The sequence below is a fragment of the Scaptodrosophila lebanonensis genome, unplaced genomic scaffold, assembly GCF_003285725.1.
Source record: "Scaptodrosophila lebanonensis strain 11010-0011.00,11010-0021.00 unplaced genomic scaffold, SlebRS2 tig00001415-arrow-pilon, whole genome shotgun sequence".
NCBI lineage: Eukaryota > Metazoa > Arthropoda > Insecta > Diptera > Drosophilidae > Scaptodrosophila > Scaptodrosophila lebanonensis.
In genome coordinates, this window is record NW_022060742.1 from 3,470,821 (window position 1) to 3,488,389 (window position 17,569).

A 17,569-nucleotide genomic window follows, 5' to 3' on the forward strand; every position below is an offset into this window, starting at 1 on the left:
ATATAGATGGACAATTTTTGGTCCCCATAAGTGACTGCATAAAATCGCAAAGAATTCTAACAAGTTCCAACTTTGAACTCTATTTATTATTCTGCCACAATTGAAGATTATAATTATTTGTATCAACTTTTCTGTATAAGCTTACTACAATTCTTTTTTAAAAACAGTTGTCCCTTTTTGTATGTGATTCAAAAATTGAAATGTCTTCTAAATTTTCGAAAATAAAAGAGTTCCAAATAGTTTTTATTTTTAAAGTAAAAAATAAACAATATCAATACAGTAAATTAAATATGTAAGAAATATATAAGAAATTTGATAATCTTTAACCTGCTGAAAAAAAAACTTGCATAACGGAATGGTCATTGAAAAACAGCGAGTGTCCTGGCCAGTCTCTTTGTTTTAAACATCCTAACTCATTCCATCAACAACTATAGCATTAATCAAATTAAACCATTTGAAAACTGTTCATCTTAGAACGTACAATCGTTGCATAAGAGTCATTAAAATATTGTTGAACGCATCCAATCCCATTATCTAGTTTTGCAAAAACTGTGCAATATGTCATTCCAAAGCCCATTGTAAATTGCCATCAGGAACAAGCTGTGACAACTAGATCACGTTGTTTAATAACTTCTTGATAGCCAGCAGCTGCAACAACAACAACAACAACAGCAGCAGAGATTGTTACTCCCCAGCCGGGGGCTGTCTAATCAATGATGTCAAACTATCTGCACGTAGCATTATAGTTGGGGGTTTGTGCACACTCTATCTTGAAATAAATTGTTATCATCTGGGACGTTAACGATTTTATGTTTTATTAAAGAGACGGCCGAGGCAGTAAAGTGAAAAACTGCACCTGCGTGGCTGTTGATGTGACTTCAATTAAAACTGTATTAAAACTAAAATGGCTTTTGAGCGACACGCAAACCGGTCTAAAGAGACTCTTCTGTTCCTGGCCAGACAACTCAATCTGGAAGCAGTTTGAAAAACAATTTGTGAGTTTGATTAAAATGCCAGCTAATTGAAATAAATATTTACGCTTTTGCTGCCTGCCGCCTGCCTGATTGACGTGACTATGGATCGATTGCTAAGAGTCGGATGAGTTGTGTAGATGATGACTCCTTCTGCAGCTTGGTGTTTCTATTGTTACATTAAGCAGAAGAAGAAGAAGGAGGAAAAAAGAAAAGAACGCATCAACTGATCGACCGTTTCGCTTTTGTTTACTTTAATCACAGTTTGTTGACTTTGAGGCCAACGCCAACGCCAACGCCTATGTGGCTGCCGTCATTGTCCAAGGCTCGTCTCGACATTGTTGTCAACGCCACACTCACACACAGACACACACACAGTCAGACGCATACAAACACACACAAAGTGCGTTCAGCTGAAGTGTGCACTGAAGTGCATTAACGGCAGACGCGTCAATGCCATAGCCCCACACACAGACACACACACACATACAACTATATCCACGACATCACCTATCCCTGCCCAGAGCTTAGCCAGCCTCTGCAAACTATTTGTTTAAACCGCTTACCAACTGATAAACAAACAGCCGGCTCAGAAATTGCTGGTCTTGCGAAAAATGGCATTCCACTCAAGTGCACCTTTTGGATAAATTGCACAAATTTTCCTCTTAAATGAATTCAATCAATTGACAAAATGAAATAATTCGCATATACTCGTACCTATTATGAAATCTTCTGAAAACGAATAAAAAATGATGGTTTTATCGCCTTCCTACCTGCTTCTCATGCCTGTTGCTAGTCATGACTTGTTTACTTTGAATTATGAAAACAATTGTTTGAGAACATGTAAAAAATGAAATTGCTTTGCACCGCTCTCCTCTGCACTTCCCATAACGCTAAAGTTATATCATTTTTATTTGCGGAATTGTTATTCATTTATTCCGCCCTCTGCGCTCCTCAGAACACTTGAATTATATTATTGTAGTCATTAATTAGATGCATTATTTTATTAAAACAATGCCCAATATGCATAAAAATTTTTTCTTTTTTTCTATAATGAAAAACAAAGGTTTTGTTTTGGTATTTCAATACGTTGCACATATTAAACATTTGAAATATATATTAAACATTTGAAATACATATTAAACATTTGTATTACATTTTATTAGCCTGAAATGATAATTCACTTCTTTATTGAAAGTTTTAAAGTTTAGTTATCCTAATCTTGAAACAACTAGAAATGCCAGCGCACTTCCGTATAACAGACATATATCGGTGCATATGCACTTATATCGGTCCTTTAACATATTTATTCTTGTTGTTAATTTTCGAAGCACATTTGACAGTTTTAAGCGACAATATGTGAGTTCAATAATTGAATCAGCCTTTTAATCGGTTAGAATACAGGCGGATAGATAGGATAATCAATTGCATTTCAAGAAAAACAAAAGCATTATAAAATGAATCTCTATCTCTAAATGGAGCTATTGACGTTTCGGAACTTATTTTCGAATTTAGATGATGGTTTTATAAAACCAACAAAATGAACGCAAATGTTGTTCTTATGCGTATCTTGAAACAACAATTTACTCATACATTTATATTTCTTTTATCTTCTAGGGGCGTCATACAAAAACTGGTCAGTTGGCTGCCATAAAGGTGATGGATGTCACCGAAGATGAGGAGGAGGAGATCAAGCTCGAAATCAATGTGCTTAAGAAATTCTCAAATCATCGAAATATCGCCACATATTATGGTGCTTTCATTAAGAAATCGCCACCGGGCAAAGATGATCAACTCTGGCTGGTGATGGAGTATTGTGGTGCCGGTTCTGTAACCGACTTGGTCAAATCCACCAAGGGACAAAGTCTCAAAGAGGAATGGATAGCCTATATATGTCGCGAAATATTGCGAGGTCTTAGCTATTTGCATTCCAATAAAGTCATTCATCGTGACATCAAGGGACAGAATGTGCTGCTCACCGATAATGCAGAAGTCAAACTGGTAGATTTTGGTGTATCAGCGCAACTGGATCGTACGATAGGCAGACGCAACACATTCATTGGTGAGCGTTGCTGAGTCATCCGTATTCAGAATTTGCCATAAAAGTTAATTCCTTGTGTTCTGTTTCTGTTTTTGTTTTTGTGTTGGCCTCCAGGCACTCCATACTGGATGGCGCCTGAGGTTATTGCCTGCGACGAGAATCCCGATGCCACATACGACAATCGTTCGGACTTGTGGTCGCTGGGCATCACAGCGCTGGAAATGGCTGAGTCACAGCCGCCACTATGCGACTTGCATCCGATGCGCGCGCTCTTCTTGATACCGCGAAACTCGCCACCGCGCCTCAAATCAAAGAAATGGTCGAAGAAGTTCCAAGGTTTCATTGACACGGTGCTAGGTGAGTCAGAGATCCATTTAATAGCATTGCGATTGCATGCATGTTGATCGAAAAAATGCAGTTTAGGGATCAGAAAGAAGTTCACTTTGCAGTAGAAGGAGTGGCATGAGTTAACAATGGCTTGCAGTTTCTCTAAACTCTTTCCTCTTTCTTTTTTTCCTCGACTCTTTTTCGGCGTACAGTGAAAGACTATCATCTGCGGCCTTACACCGAGAATCTGCTGAAGCATGCCTTCATTAAGGATCAGCCAACGGATCGCCAGTCACGCATACAGCTCAAGGATCACATCGATCGCTGCAAGAAGCGCAAGCAGGAGAAGGACGACTATCGCTATTCCGGCTCGGACAATGATGATGATGAGCCGCAGCTTGCCGGTGAGCCGAGCTCCATTGTGCAGGCACCTGGTGGTGACACGTTGCGTCGCAACTTTCAACAAATCCAGGAAGGCCGCCTTGCAGCCGAACAGCAGCAGCAGCAACATCACCAGCTCATGGTCCAGGCTCAAGCTCAAGCAGCGGCCGCTCATGCCGCAGCCCAAGCGCAACTGCATCAGCAGCAGGCGGCGCTTGCAGCTCAGCAGGCGCAACAAGCGCAGCAGCAGCAGCAGCAACAGCAGCAGGCGCAGGCACAACAACCGCAGGCTAATCGGCAGCAGAAGCCGCCATCGGTAAGTCAATACACCATGTCTCCAATGCATTATTCTTTTTTCTTGCATTTACACACACTAATTCTTTATTATAAATTGTGTGTGTTTTCAGCGTCAACAAATTGACGAACCCGGTCCACCGGCGCGCCCACAAGTGCCGCAACGTTTAATTGTGGTGCCGGATCCACAGCATGCCAATCGGCCATTGCCACCGACTCCGAAATGCGGCGAGCCCGCTGCTCAAACGCCCGCTCAGCAGCAGCGAAATTCGCAGAATAACTTCAAGCCATCGGTGCGTATTCTTGAGAGCCTTTCCTGGAATAATACCTGTATGCAATGCAAACATATAGTACTCCCATTCACTTTAGTTTTCCGATAGGCAGTATCTGGGGGGCACAGCAATAAACTTTGTTATCTCATAGCAAATTCAAATCTTTCAGTTCAGCGCCTATCCTTTTAAAGATGTATAGTACACATCGTAATTGACATAAATTGTATTACTGGGTTAAAACTGATTGTTTGCGCTAATGCATCGAGCTGAACAAATAGTGGGAGATCCAAAAAGTATGTCTTTTTATAAAATTGTCCAACCATTCGTCTTTATATATCGTTTTTCTCTCGAGAGCTTCTGCCTTAAATATTCAATCCGTAATTATGGACTCAATTATTCAGAGCAGGAAATTCTTTGCAATTATACAGCTATTCATTAAATTATGGTTAGTCGGGTGGCGTAGAACACTTTTAAATACAAGAACAAGAGACCTACACTGAGAAAAAAATGCACCAAGATTTAGAAAATCGTTCTAAAATTTAACTACTATCAGTATGTTTCTAAAATCAAATTCACAAAATTTTCCCTTGAGATTTTAAAAATATTTCCTAAAATTGGAAAAATAATATTTTGAGAAATAAATATTTCTATACTATATTTCCAAACTTTGCAAGTATTTAAAACATACAACCTCTATTGTAGAATCACGTCACAGGGCTCTTACTTTTACTTTTACGTTAAATCCAATTGAGAATTATAAGAAAATTTAAGAAAAACCAAAACCTGTTACTGAGTTTCATTGCGAAATTAACACATACTCGTATTTAAAAATTTCGGTTCTAAATTAATCAATTTGGTTTATTTGTTCTACATTTTGAAAGCGCGAAAATGTATGATTTTTAGCAGTTCTTTAACGTTAAGAAAAACTTATACTAAACAAATGTCATTAGTGCTGTGATTTTTTATTTGTTTTTTTTTTATAAATAGTTCTTATTTATAGAAAACTGTTCTATAATTGAGGTCGTTTTTATTGCCTGGGCGATTTTCAAATCAAAATACGATACGATTCGTATAAATAAACAGTTTTCATTTGATCCATGCTGTGTTTTATCATCCATGTTTGTAATATTGTTCCAATACGTAGAATAGTAATACCCCGAAATATGAACTTTTTAGTTTTTAAGTGCCCCTATGCTAGGGCTAAGCTAGCAGCTGTATTTATATGATTTACTTTCTTTTATTTTCATGTGTTTGTGCGCCTACATAACCATATGCATATATCAATATACATATATAATGTTTGAAATATGTATATATATTATATCGATTTATGATTTCAATCATGTGTATTTGTGTAACGTATCGTCACCACCCTGCGCCATCAATTACGCCAATCCAACGTATGATTTGCTCCGACAACAATGAAAAACTATCTCACCAAATCACGCACACACAAATAAACAATAACAAAAACAACAACAATCATACAGTTACCACCAAGGAGACCTGAGGTATGTTTTCTTATTCTTTCTCCTTCTTTATCCATCAGTTTCAACCTGCTCGCCTTTCTTCTGTTTTTTTTTTTGTTTTTTTTTTTGTGTGTATGCGCCATGCCTTTACATATGTTGCGTAAGCTTTTGAAACAAACTGATAAACATTTATTGCTTGTTTTTGTTTTTATTGTTTAACTATGTAAAAACTAAGAAACTGTGTAAAATGTACAACTGGAGGTACAACAACTACATTAACAAATGCACGTGCCAAAAATTAACCCAAACAAACAAAAATCCAAACTACCAACCCCTCCTCCGGTTTCAACTAACCCCCCTAAAGTATAGTAGACCGAAAAAAGAGAGAGAATCAAGTCTCTACACATACTTACATATGTATCCACGGATTGCGTAAAATGTCGCTTGTCTTGTTAACACTCTTTTCGTTGATGGATGCGTTTATAATGCGCCCTTACTAACCAATAAACTGAATTGAATACATTATTGTATGTATTTGTTTCTCTGATAAACAAAACACCATAAAGAAAACAAAACAACAACAAAAACTAACCAAGCTTTCTCAACCAACATAGCATTCTCTTCGCTTGGCCTGTGTTTTATCTATATACTTATAAGAAGTGAAAATCGATTCGAATTGAAGTAAATATATCACTCTAATTCTGCTCTTACTTTTTGCTCTTATCAACGAAAATGAAAACGAATACGAACCCCAACCCACAATCCAATCAACAACAACAACTACAAATGGTACAATGTGCAATACACCAACACACACCCCCACACACACACACACACACAAATACACACACACAACTACACATACCCTTACGCACACAAAATAAAAAATAAAAAAACCCTCCAATACTGTGTGTATATTGAACAAAAAATCAAAACCTCTGAAAACAAAAACAAAATGTAGGATCATTTGGATGTGTTAGCAGCACAATTAAATGAATTGGCCGTCATCTCTCTACAGCCGCAGCCACAGACTGCTACGGGCGGAGGACAGCAGCAGGCACAGCCGGAGGCGCCGCCCCGTAATAATCGACAATCTGGACCACCAACTGGCAATGCTGGCATTTCAGTATCGGCTTCATCATCGAAACCGGCCGCTGCATTGCCACAGTCGAATAATCATTTGGTACAGCCGATTAATCCCTTGGATCCCTTGGATAGCAGCGATTCGGATAGCGAACCGGATGAGCCCAACGATCGGGCACGCAATGATGGCACACTGCTAGCCAGTGATCCGCCGAAACCGCTGTAAGTACAGAATATTCATAAACTATGGAGGGAAACCAAGCCCTAATGTACCGAAATCTTAAGAATTAGAAAAGGGTGAGTGATATAATGTGACGAACAATCACAATATTACAAGAAGGCATCGTGTTATTCTCAAAAACGTTCGCACTCTTTGACTACCTATTTCGCAATATTTAGGAATTACCAAATTTAGTAGGTTTTCGATCACAAAGTTTGAAAATATCATTTGGACACAACATCACTTTTAAAAGTTTCAGAAAATGTTGAGCAAATTATAGCACCAGGTTATAGTTAAACCTTAAATTCTACGTGATTTCGCACTGTTTGACAATCTTAAAAACCACAAGCTTTTCCAGTTTGAATTTTGAATCGCGCTTTTTTCGAATTCATAGAACGCATATTTTCCAAAAATGTATTTACAAATTTACAAAATAAATTTGAAAATAGGAAAATGTCGATGTGAATTTAGGATTCCTTAACCTAATATTTTCAAAATCGTTTCGGTACCATATTGAATCTAATTGTTTTTTTTTTTTCTTAAATCAAGTCGGCACTTAACTATAGGTTTAAAAAAAAATCATCACAAATCAAAATTTGATTGGCAATAAAGGTTCTACCGACATATTTTCGTACCTTTTTTGGATTGAGTTTTTGGGCACTGATATGAAATCGAACCCACTCGAACAATGATATAATAGTCAGAAAATTCGCGTAATAGTTTGCGGTACCGTTATGGTTTGAGTCCCCTTTAATATACTAGATATATGTATGTACAATGCGTATTGGTAGTTCTAGAAGCAAAGTAAAAATGTACACAAAACTTGAGCGCTCGTTTGCAGCAGTACAGAAATTTTCACAGTAGACTCTCTTTGAACTAATTCACAATCATATTCTTATCTATCATTTCATGTAACTTATATACCACAAAAACCACCCAACCTAACAATCCCATTCATTTATCTATCATTTCACCCCAAACCAAAATCCATTTCTATGCACTCTTTCTTTTGATCTGATCTGATCTGTTCTGTTCCTTTCGTTTTGGTACATTTTTATTTTTGTTGTACAATCCGAAACGTTTGGGATTGGCTTCTTTTTTTTTGTGCGCTGCTTTGGTTTTGTTTTGTTCAGACCCGAATTTTCATATAGGCCCAACGTTGGACCCATTTCGGAGGACACAACGACCACACCGTTGACCCATGGCAGTGGTGGGCCACCAAATCGCCCGTTGCCACCGACGCCCGATGATGATGATCAGGCTGGAGATCGCACATTGATAATGAAGCGGGTAAGTGGCAACCGGAACTATGTCTTTTACTTTTATATACTTTTTTATATATATATAATGTAGTTTTATCTATGAGTACATTTCCTTTAGTTTAGTTTAGTTTTTAGTTTGTTTCTCTTTCAAATGATATCTTGAGATACAGGGCCTCAGGTTAGAGCTGAAGTAGCAAATTGGTGATTTTTTTCGAAACGAGTTCAGAATGAATTGCAAACGCGCTGCTTATATGGCGAAGGATTTGACGCGCACCTTACACGCAGGATAATTGTATAAATTGTAATTAGCATTAGGGTTTAAGGGACCTATAGTATTACCAAGGGCGAACACCCACACTAATAGCTGGAAAATATGATATACTAGTTATTAAAAAGATCCATAGGTGGTTATGGTGCTTCTTAGCAACAATTTTATAAAATTTTTCCCTATACTATAATTAAATAACCACTGATTCTTTAGTTACTTTTTAGTCTCTAGTATAATTAAAATAAACCTTATTTTTATTAACTACATTTTTCTATACTAAATTTTAAAATGAATTCAGTATGAAACTTTTTCGTGAATTTCTTGTACAGCAGAAACAACAATATTCAAAACTATCCATATGAGTTTGCATCAATTTTGATTTTCAAAATATTTATAATTTGTTTGTTTGTTTGTTTTTCTTGTATAAAATTTAATGAGCGATATACTTGTATATGCGATATATGAACCGTATCTATATAATGCACTGGTACTGGTGCATAGAATGTTTGCACTGACGTCACACACGTTCATACATAATTGTACAAATATACATACATACTATATATATATATAGAGTTTATTGCAAACGTTTAAAATGTCTTGAAATGTTTAGAAAAGCAAAGTTCCAGACCATATGGCACTGAAAGATCTTTTAGACAATTTTCGCACCAAGTGTAACAAACTGTTGGCAATGTGTGCACACATACACACCCACCCATACACTTAAAACACATGCAAAACAAAAAATACATTTAAAAAAAAATTGTTTATGTGAACAAATTCATGGAAAACTTTTCATGCTGCCCCAAAAACTGATTCGCGACTTTGTAGTTTGACTTTGCCTTTAAGTATGCAACAAAAACAGCTACTAGTGTAAAACAAGAAACCAAATCTTAACCCCATTCTTCTCTTGCGATGCTACTTACAACAATTACAAACCCAACCCCACTTCTACAACTACAACAACAACAACAACTGTCGAGCAGAAACTAGAACAGAACTTAAATCGCTTACAAAAATCCGCCTCCACATCGCATGCGAACCAACCGATATTGGCGTCCAAACGTTCAGATGAAGCCAAACTCTTGCAGGACTGGAATATTGATAGGTTCTTTCCCAAGAACAACAACAATAACAACAGCAACAGCAACAACGGCACTCGCAACCGCGATCTCAGCACCACGGCCAGTCTTAGTCGCACCTCCCAGCAGAGCACTTTAAAATTGGACACGAAACTGCAACGGGCGAGCATGGCCGAAGGTATTGGACGGGCGGTGCCAAGTGGCTATCAGCCCCTAAAAAACCCCACAGCCATCACTGCCGCAGAGCGCTCTTCCACGCCACTAAGCACCAGCTCTTCCGATACGTCCACAGCGTCCTCGACGCTTAGTGGCGCCCAAAAAGGGGGGGCAGCAGTCGCCGCAATGCCAAAGCACAATCGCCAAGAGTCCGACTCGAAGCTGCCCTCGAATTTTGTGCGCGGCTATCGACGTGAGAACTCGGACTTCCTACTGAACACCAAGCGCTATTCGGCGGTGATAAGCAATGCCAGTGCTCAGCTACAGTCGCCAGTGACCAGTCAGGCGCAAAGATCAAGCGCCGTTTTCCAAAGGAACAGCATTTACAGCAACAACAACAATAACAATAACAGCAAACAGACACAGCCAAAGGAGGTAGCGGCTTCATCCTCGGCCGCCACCAAGTTCAAAAAGTCCAGCAGCACAACTGCCGCACCAACAACAACAACAACAACAGCTAAGTCACCTGCCGCCAAGAACAGTTGGGCCAATTTAGATTTCTTCCATCTACGTCGCGAAAAGACTGAGTCGGTCATAATGGGGCGTAGTGCCGCGGCACGTGCTCGGCAGCTACAACTGCAACAGCAACAACTGCAACAACAACAGCAACAGCAGCAGGTAAACGTTCTCAGCTCGCACGCACCAAAAAAAAAACCAAAAACCGCTATCAAAAACAAACGATCTAAACATTTGTTCTCGTATTCCCATAACTCGTTTTGTTTAGCAAAATCAAATGCGAAAGCAAAAATTATTATAATAATAATAATAATGGAATCAAGTTTTGTTGTTGGCGTAAAATCGTTTCTTTATTATGTTTTTTGTCTTGGCGCCAAAAACATAAACCAAACCAAACTACTTTAAATTATAATACAACAAAAAGTGTAACAAACATTTTCCATATGGCTTGAAAAAGATCGAAAAAAAAATGCTTGCATACTCACCAAAAAGCTCTTGTGTATATAACTCGCTCGAACAACGCTCATTCTAAACGTACACACACACACACACGCATATGCACTTTACATACTCGCTCACTGTTTATTAACATTGCACTAACAGCTCGTAAATAATTCGCCCCTCATTTTGAACTGCGCGCGCATTTGTTGCTAAAACGAAAGATGAAGGTAGCTGAGAAGAAAAATCACCAATTCTTTGTGTGTGCACGTTTTATGTTTTATTTATCAGCATTTCATTGATATATGTACTTATATATTTATGTTAATGCATATGTTATTAAAGTTTTAATTGTTTTGCCCATTCTGCCTGACATCCAGCATGTTGTTTGTTTGCATTCCATTGATTTCCATTAAGATCTCCCTCCAATCGTATCAATTTGTTCTGAAAAAGCCATAACCATAATGCATCGATAGACACTAATTGAATTAAGCTAAGCAAATAACATTTAAGTCTAGTGTTCTACTTTCGATATCGTCTACTAAAAAGCCATTTTAATGCCATGTTTATAACCATTTATACTATGCATACTAAAGGCACTTGCTAGGTTGCTTTCTAATTGGGTAGTCAGCGCAATCTCTATATAATACTTATATTTATGTACATATATGTGCTAAAACGGTATTTAATCTGTCATCAACTGTACTCTATATGTATAGCAAAATGATCGAATGCTAATGAGATGCTAAAAACAAAGAGTGTAATGTTTTGTTGGGCTCTTAACTATTAAGCTATTCCTACTTACTACATACTATATTATTGTGCATAGAATTAGTGAGTGATTGACTTTTATAATGAATGTGTGTAAATCGATAACTTTGTTTGTAGTAGCTTGGGGTTCCTAAGCAGTAGAGGTGAAATAATTAGTAGGGATTTTCTTTTAATATCAATCACTTATGTTCATTCTATATTGGTTTTTCATTGGGTATTTTTAGACACTTTCCAAAGGGGGCTTACTATATTTTAACGGTAAATAAGATGGCGAAAACGCTGAAAGGGGAATTGCTTTATGGAATGGGTGATATCATTATTCAGAATTACGCTTTTGAGCTAATCAAATTCTTGAAGCCATCCATGTATCTAAACTATTGCTAGATATGCTTTATTCTTTAACTTAACTTATTGCTAATGCTCAAAATTGTTTTAAAGCTTTTAAAACATTACAATTTGTATGTATATAGAAAAACTAAAAGTTCTTGGTTTGGTTAGACGGAGTCTCTATTAAAAGAAAATAATACATGTTCCCCGTTTTACAACACTGTTGTACAAGTGTTTGCAATTGGAAAACGTTTGCCTGCTGTGCTGTGCAACGTAACAAGGAATGCACCAAATTAGAAAAACGTGAAGAACCCCCTTTACTAAACAATCGAATGCAGCTAATTTAAGTATCAATTTTGTATAATGCTTACTATATATGTAAATGCGTTAATGAAGATTGTAGCTTTAAAACAATTTTGAAAAAAGTTTTAGATTTACATAATGATTACGTTCTAGTATCTAAGCTCTCTAAGCCTTGTACCAAAAACACACACTTTCTAGGCTTCAATAGTACCTATCTAGCATAGATGCAGTGTGGGAACCAAAAAGTATCTCATTGGCATTCATTTTTTGTGCTCTTTTTACTATAAATTATGTGTTTTCATTTCGTTCAATTGTCTTCCTGTTGTTCATTTTGTTGTTTACTTTTTACTTCGATGCAGAAAAACAAGCATAACCCATATTAATTTCATTTCGATTTTGTTACCCAATTTATGGTCTTAAAATTGAAACTTTGAAGTTAACTTTCTGTGTATTTCTCTACCCATCAGAATCGCGGGGGAGGCGGCGGCGGCGGCGATAGCAGCGGCCTTGGAACTCCGGGTACCCGTACCAGTAGCGTGCTGCCGGATTTACTCACTCAGGCATCGCCGGCAACGCCACCACGCCATGATAAATCATCCAGTGAGGAGGTGAGTAATAAGTGCAATAAATTTCTTATTTTTTTGTTTTTCATTTTTTTACGTCTTTTCGTTGTGTTCTGTTCGTAACTTTTTGTGAGTTCTCTTATAATCGTACTTATATAGTATATACATACATTTTTTACGTTGATTTTTTTTTATTTGTTTTACTGTGATAATAACAAATACGTATTCACCTATTTGCCCACATATCTACTACTCGTACATACATATAAAATATCAACAGTATGGAGACATGTGTCCTATTGTCATAAGCAGAACTCACGTCTTAATCGAGTCATACAAGTACATTGTCTTTTTTGTCATGAGTGCTCACGAGGCTTTCTTGCCGCAGTAAAAGTTCTCTTAATTGTGTTTGTTTCTCATACTACTTAGAAATATGGGGCCATAATTCTTAACTTTGTTCGGTATTTGCGGGAGTAGAAAAAGTTATTGATTTCCCGTTTCGTTTAAAGCTTCCGTCATAGTTTTAAGGCAACGAGTTGAACTAAAATCAGGAATTAACAAAAAAAACTTTCAAAATATCGCTTAGTACTTAATTAAATCGCAAAAGGTCCTGATAATTGCAAACTGAAATTATTCTCAGTTGAGGTTCCAAAACATAGAAACTCTCGAATTATTGGGCAAACTAATTTATTTACTGCCTCAGTTTTTTTTTGTTTTTGTTTTTTTTTTTTGTCATACATATATGCCATTTTTGTTCTAAGTGAATTTAGTTCTAATACTACTTATTTGTAACTAATACATATGTTTAATTAAGCAACAAACTTTTTCCTTGACGTGGAGCAAAGTCCATTATGAAGAGCGTAACAAAAGAAGTTGAGAAACAATTGAAACCCAAATTGGTCTGCAATCAATGCAGTTTTAATACAAATTTGCATGCGTACTCAGCTTTTGGTAATGCATGATAAATAGGCAACAAATATTATATACAGATACTTGTTATTTGTGTAGAAACTGACAACAACAAAAAACAAACAAATTGTTTAACCAAATTTAAACGTTACAAAAATTTCTTCTTCTTAATTGTGCTTTGTCTTTCCGCAACGTTTGAGCTGATGGCCACTACGATATATTCTAACAAATTACAAAACAAATATCAAAAACAAACAAACAAAAATTTACAATAGTAAGTATTACAAACAAAAAAAGAAACTTACACGGGAAAGATATCAAACAATACAATTTCTTTATTTTGCTCTCTAAATTAAAAACCTATACAAATATCCCAAAACTACCAGCAACTACAAAATTTACTTTTATGTATAGTTTCAAAAAAAAAAAAAAAAAAAAATCATCACATCAGTGTGTCTGTATCTCATTTATATGTGCTCTTTAAATTATTGTTTTTCCATTATACGTCTTTAAACACAACCAGCACATTTTATTTATGTACAGAATCAAAGTGCACAAGAAAATATTCTTTTTGGATTTATGTTGAAGCCTTTGTATATAATATGCTCTCTTATTGCACGGTTCTCTGTCTCTTTTTTTTAATGTTTTACACATTTGCGTTCCATAGCAAGCAACAACTGTGCTTAAGCGAGCCTGTAACTAACATTACAGACAAGTTAACAGCGTTTTGTTATTGCGCTGTAAATACTTATGTACCATTGCCGATCATTAATAAGAATCCGTCACACACTTCTACAATAAGTATTCATACAACACTATTTTTTTTTTGTTTTTTTTTTTGAGTTTTGCTAAAAGCATTTGTATATAAAGTACTCTCTTATTGCGCGGCCCTCTGTCCATTGTGACATGGCGCTCCCTCTGTCTCCCTTCATTATTCTGCACACTTACGTTCCATAGCAAGCAGCAACTGTCCGGAAGCGCGCCTGTAACTAACATTACAGACAAGTTAATAGCGCTATTAACAAGAATCCTTACACATATATACAACACAAGTCTTTTTCTTTAGGCTACACACCCAGTTTTACATTTTTATTTATTTATTTATTTGTTACCATTGGCGTCTGGGGAAAGACTTATCACATTTATTATTTATACCTTTTTTTTTTGTTTCGACACCATTATCTCTTAACTGTTAACTTTCATAACTTTTTGGCTGATGTTTCTCTATTTTTAATTATTTTTTCTTTCAATTGTTGTTAGCTTAAGCAAACACCAAACCTAAACAATGCATCTATTGTATGCGACACTTCTTTATATCGCCATCACCCAAGCATGTGTATAATTTTTATTGAATTTTATTTTGTTGACAACTTAAGACTAATTGAAATTTTTTTCTTGCACTTTTTCTATTTTCTTTTCTCTACAATTAAAATACCAATCAACCAAACAATTAAAACTATAAATAAATACCCAAATGAACAATGAACCACAACGAAAAACACAAATATAAAAATGTAAATTCAAATGAACCACGAACAACAGTATCAAGCGGCCATTAGTTCATCCGTGCATTCCACGCCATCGAAATCGTTTATCGCTAGCAGCGGCAGTGGCGGCCTCGGTCTTGGGGGCGGTAGTGTCGTCGGTGGCGTAATTATTAGCAGTAATAATTCCCCACAGTCGACCATCTCGCTAGCCTCATCGACATCGAATTCGCGTCAGAATTCACCAAAGAATTCGATTAGTAAAACGCGTTCTACCAGCAGTATTACTAATTTATTGCCTAAATCTGCTTCTTCCTCTTCTGCGAACATTCTCCATCTGACGACCTGTTCGTCCATGTCGAACGCTTCGATACATGGTTCGTCATCGGCTGCCGGCGGAAATGTCAATTTACCACCACATGCCCATGCCCTACAACAGAAGCAACGCAGTTTCCTTACATTCGGTTTCGGAGCCGGCGGCTCAGGGCCGACACGTCGTGAAGCACATGTCAATGTAAATGTAACACCCACATCTCATGAGGCGGCTAACGATACGCCCGAAATACGTAAGTATAAGAAGCGTTTCAATTCGGAGATCTTGTGTGCGGCATTGTGGGGCGTCAACCTGCTAATTGGCACAGAGAATGGACTCATGCTACTGGATCGTTCCGGACAGGGAAAGGTTGGTTGGCAAATCATTGAAATTCTGGTCAATATTTATCATCTACAATTCGTATTTTTAAAGGTCTACCAGCTCATCTCGCGTCGTCGATTCCAACAAATGGAGGTGCTGGAAGGTCAGAACATATTGGTTACCATATCGGGCAAAAAGAATCGTGTGCGTGTCTATTACTTATCTTGGCTCAAATCCAAAATCCTACGCACCGATGGACTCTCCGATGTATGTCGCCTCCTGCAGAACAGAACTCAGTCGAAATAAATTACAATTGTTTTCCTTTTTTGCATTCTACAGCAAGTGGAGCGTCGCAATGGATGGATAAATGTTGGTGATCTACAAGGTGCTGTACATTTTAAGATTGTCAAATACGAGAGGATTAAGTTCCTAGTGATTGCATTAAAAGACTCGATTGAAATTTATGCGTGGGCGCCCAAACCATATCACAAATTTATGGCATTTAAAGTAAGTGTCTAGTTCTTCCTAAATCTATCCTTAATAGATGTTCTAACATAATTTGAACTGCAGAATTTTGGTGAATTGGACCATCGCCCACTTCTGGTCGATCTCACAATTGAGGATCAATCGAGACTGAAAGTGATTTACGGTTCTGCTGAGGGTTTCCATGCGGTTGATCTAGACTCCGCTGAAGTATACGATATCTATCTTCCTAAGCATGTGAGTAGCAATCGCGCTTTGAAAAAAAAAAAACTGGAGATATCTAACTGTATCTATATATTACGCATAAAAACAGACTCAGGGTGCAATCATTCCGCATTGTATTGTGGCGCTTCCAAACTCAAATGGCATGAACTTGCTGTTGTGCTACGACAATGAAGGCGTCTATGTGAACACTGCTGGTCGTGTTTCCAAGAACATTGTTCTGCAGGCAAGTGGATGAAGAATTTATTATAAACGCTCCAGAAAATCATGAATGAAAATTGTTTCTATTTCTGATTACAGTGGGGCGAAATGCCTACATCAGTGGCTTACATAGGCACTGGACAAATTATGGGCTGGGGCAATAAAGCAATAGAGGTGCGTATACTAATAGGTTTTAAGGTATTATTTGTTCATTTAAAGTTGTTTTAAATTATACAAATTTCTTGGAAAAAAGATAGATAGCTTATCTACAGTGTACATCCTAATTTATAGTTTTTGTATCAAGTATGTATTTATTATTTATTGCAATAATATGGGTAATACCGAATATTGGTGGTTATTTTGCGCTCAGGTCGCATTTCTTATTCCGATTTAATAGCATATTGCGCAGAAAAACGGAAGAATAGGTGATTTAAATAGACATAAGTTTGTCTTTAATGCCATACAATATAGTTTTCTAAATTTCAGGCCTGGTTTCGATTCTGTTTAAAAGTAAAACCAACCCATTAGTTGTTATTTTGTTATTATACCCTGTACCCGTAGGGTAAAAAGGGTATATTAGGTTTGTGCAAAGTATGTAACATGCAGAAGGAAGCATCTCCGACCCCATAAAGTATATATATTCTGAATCAGCATGACGAGAGAAATCGTTCTAGACATGTCCGTCCGTCTGGATGAACGCAAGGATCTCAGAAACTATAAAAGCTAGAATAACCAAAGTTGGCATCCAGATTCTCCTAGGGCCGAGAAAGGACGAGTTTATTATTTTTTTGTAATTTTCCCCTCCTTCCCCCGCTACAGAATTTCGTCAATAGCGTCCACATTTCAAATGCTACCTAAACCAAACTTTGCACACATAATTTATATATAATTG

At 37.0% G+C, this 17,569-nt stretch overlaps 1 protein-coding gene across 8 annotated transcripts in view; it reads left to right on the top strand.

Annotated features, from left to right (window-relative positions):
• The window catches only part of LOC115632107 (traf2 and NCK-interacting protein kinase), a 49,566-nt gene that overhangs the window by 31,002 nt on the left and 995 nt on the right, over window positions 1–17,569 (top strand). For 3 of the 8 annotated variants that reach the window (XM_030529091.1, XM_030529092.1, XM_030529093.1), the window contains exons 4-18: window positions 2,589–3,033; window positions 3,127–3,369; window positions 3,552–4,036; window positions 4,128–4,307; window positions 5,777–5,797; window positions 6,717–7,060; window positions 8,210–8,348; window positions 9,575–10,504; window positions 12,649–12,789; window positions 15,196–15,819; window positions 15,883–16,038; window positions 16,111–16,278; window positions 16,342–16,491; window positions 16,568–16,702; window positions 16,777–16,851. In XM_030529091.1, coding sequence (XP_030384951.1) covers window positions 2,589–3,033; window positions 3,127–3,369; window positions 3,552–4,036; window positions 4,128–4,307; window positions 5,777–5,797; window positions 6,717–7,060; window positions 8,210–8,348; window positions 9,575–10,504; window positions 12,649–12,789; window positions 15,196–15,819; window positions 15,883–16,038; window positions 16,111–16,278; window positions 16,342–16,491; window positions 16,568–16,702; window positions 16,777–16,851 — 4,236 coding nt within the window. The remainder of the gene's footprint in view (window positions 1–2,588; window positions 3,034–3,126; window positions 3,370–3,551; window positions 4,037–4,127; window positions 4,308–5,776; window positions 5,798–6,716; window positions 7,061–8,209; window positions 8,349–9,574; window positions 10,505–12,648; window positions 12,790–15,195; window positions 15,820–15,882; window positions 16,039–16,110; window positions 16,279–16,341; window positions 16,492–16,567; window positions 16,703–16,776; window positions 16,852–17,569) is intronic. The other 5 variants (XM_030529095.1, XM_030529094.1, XM_030529096.1 and 2 more) reach the window with 5 other exon arrangements.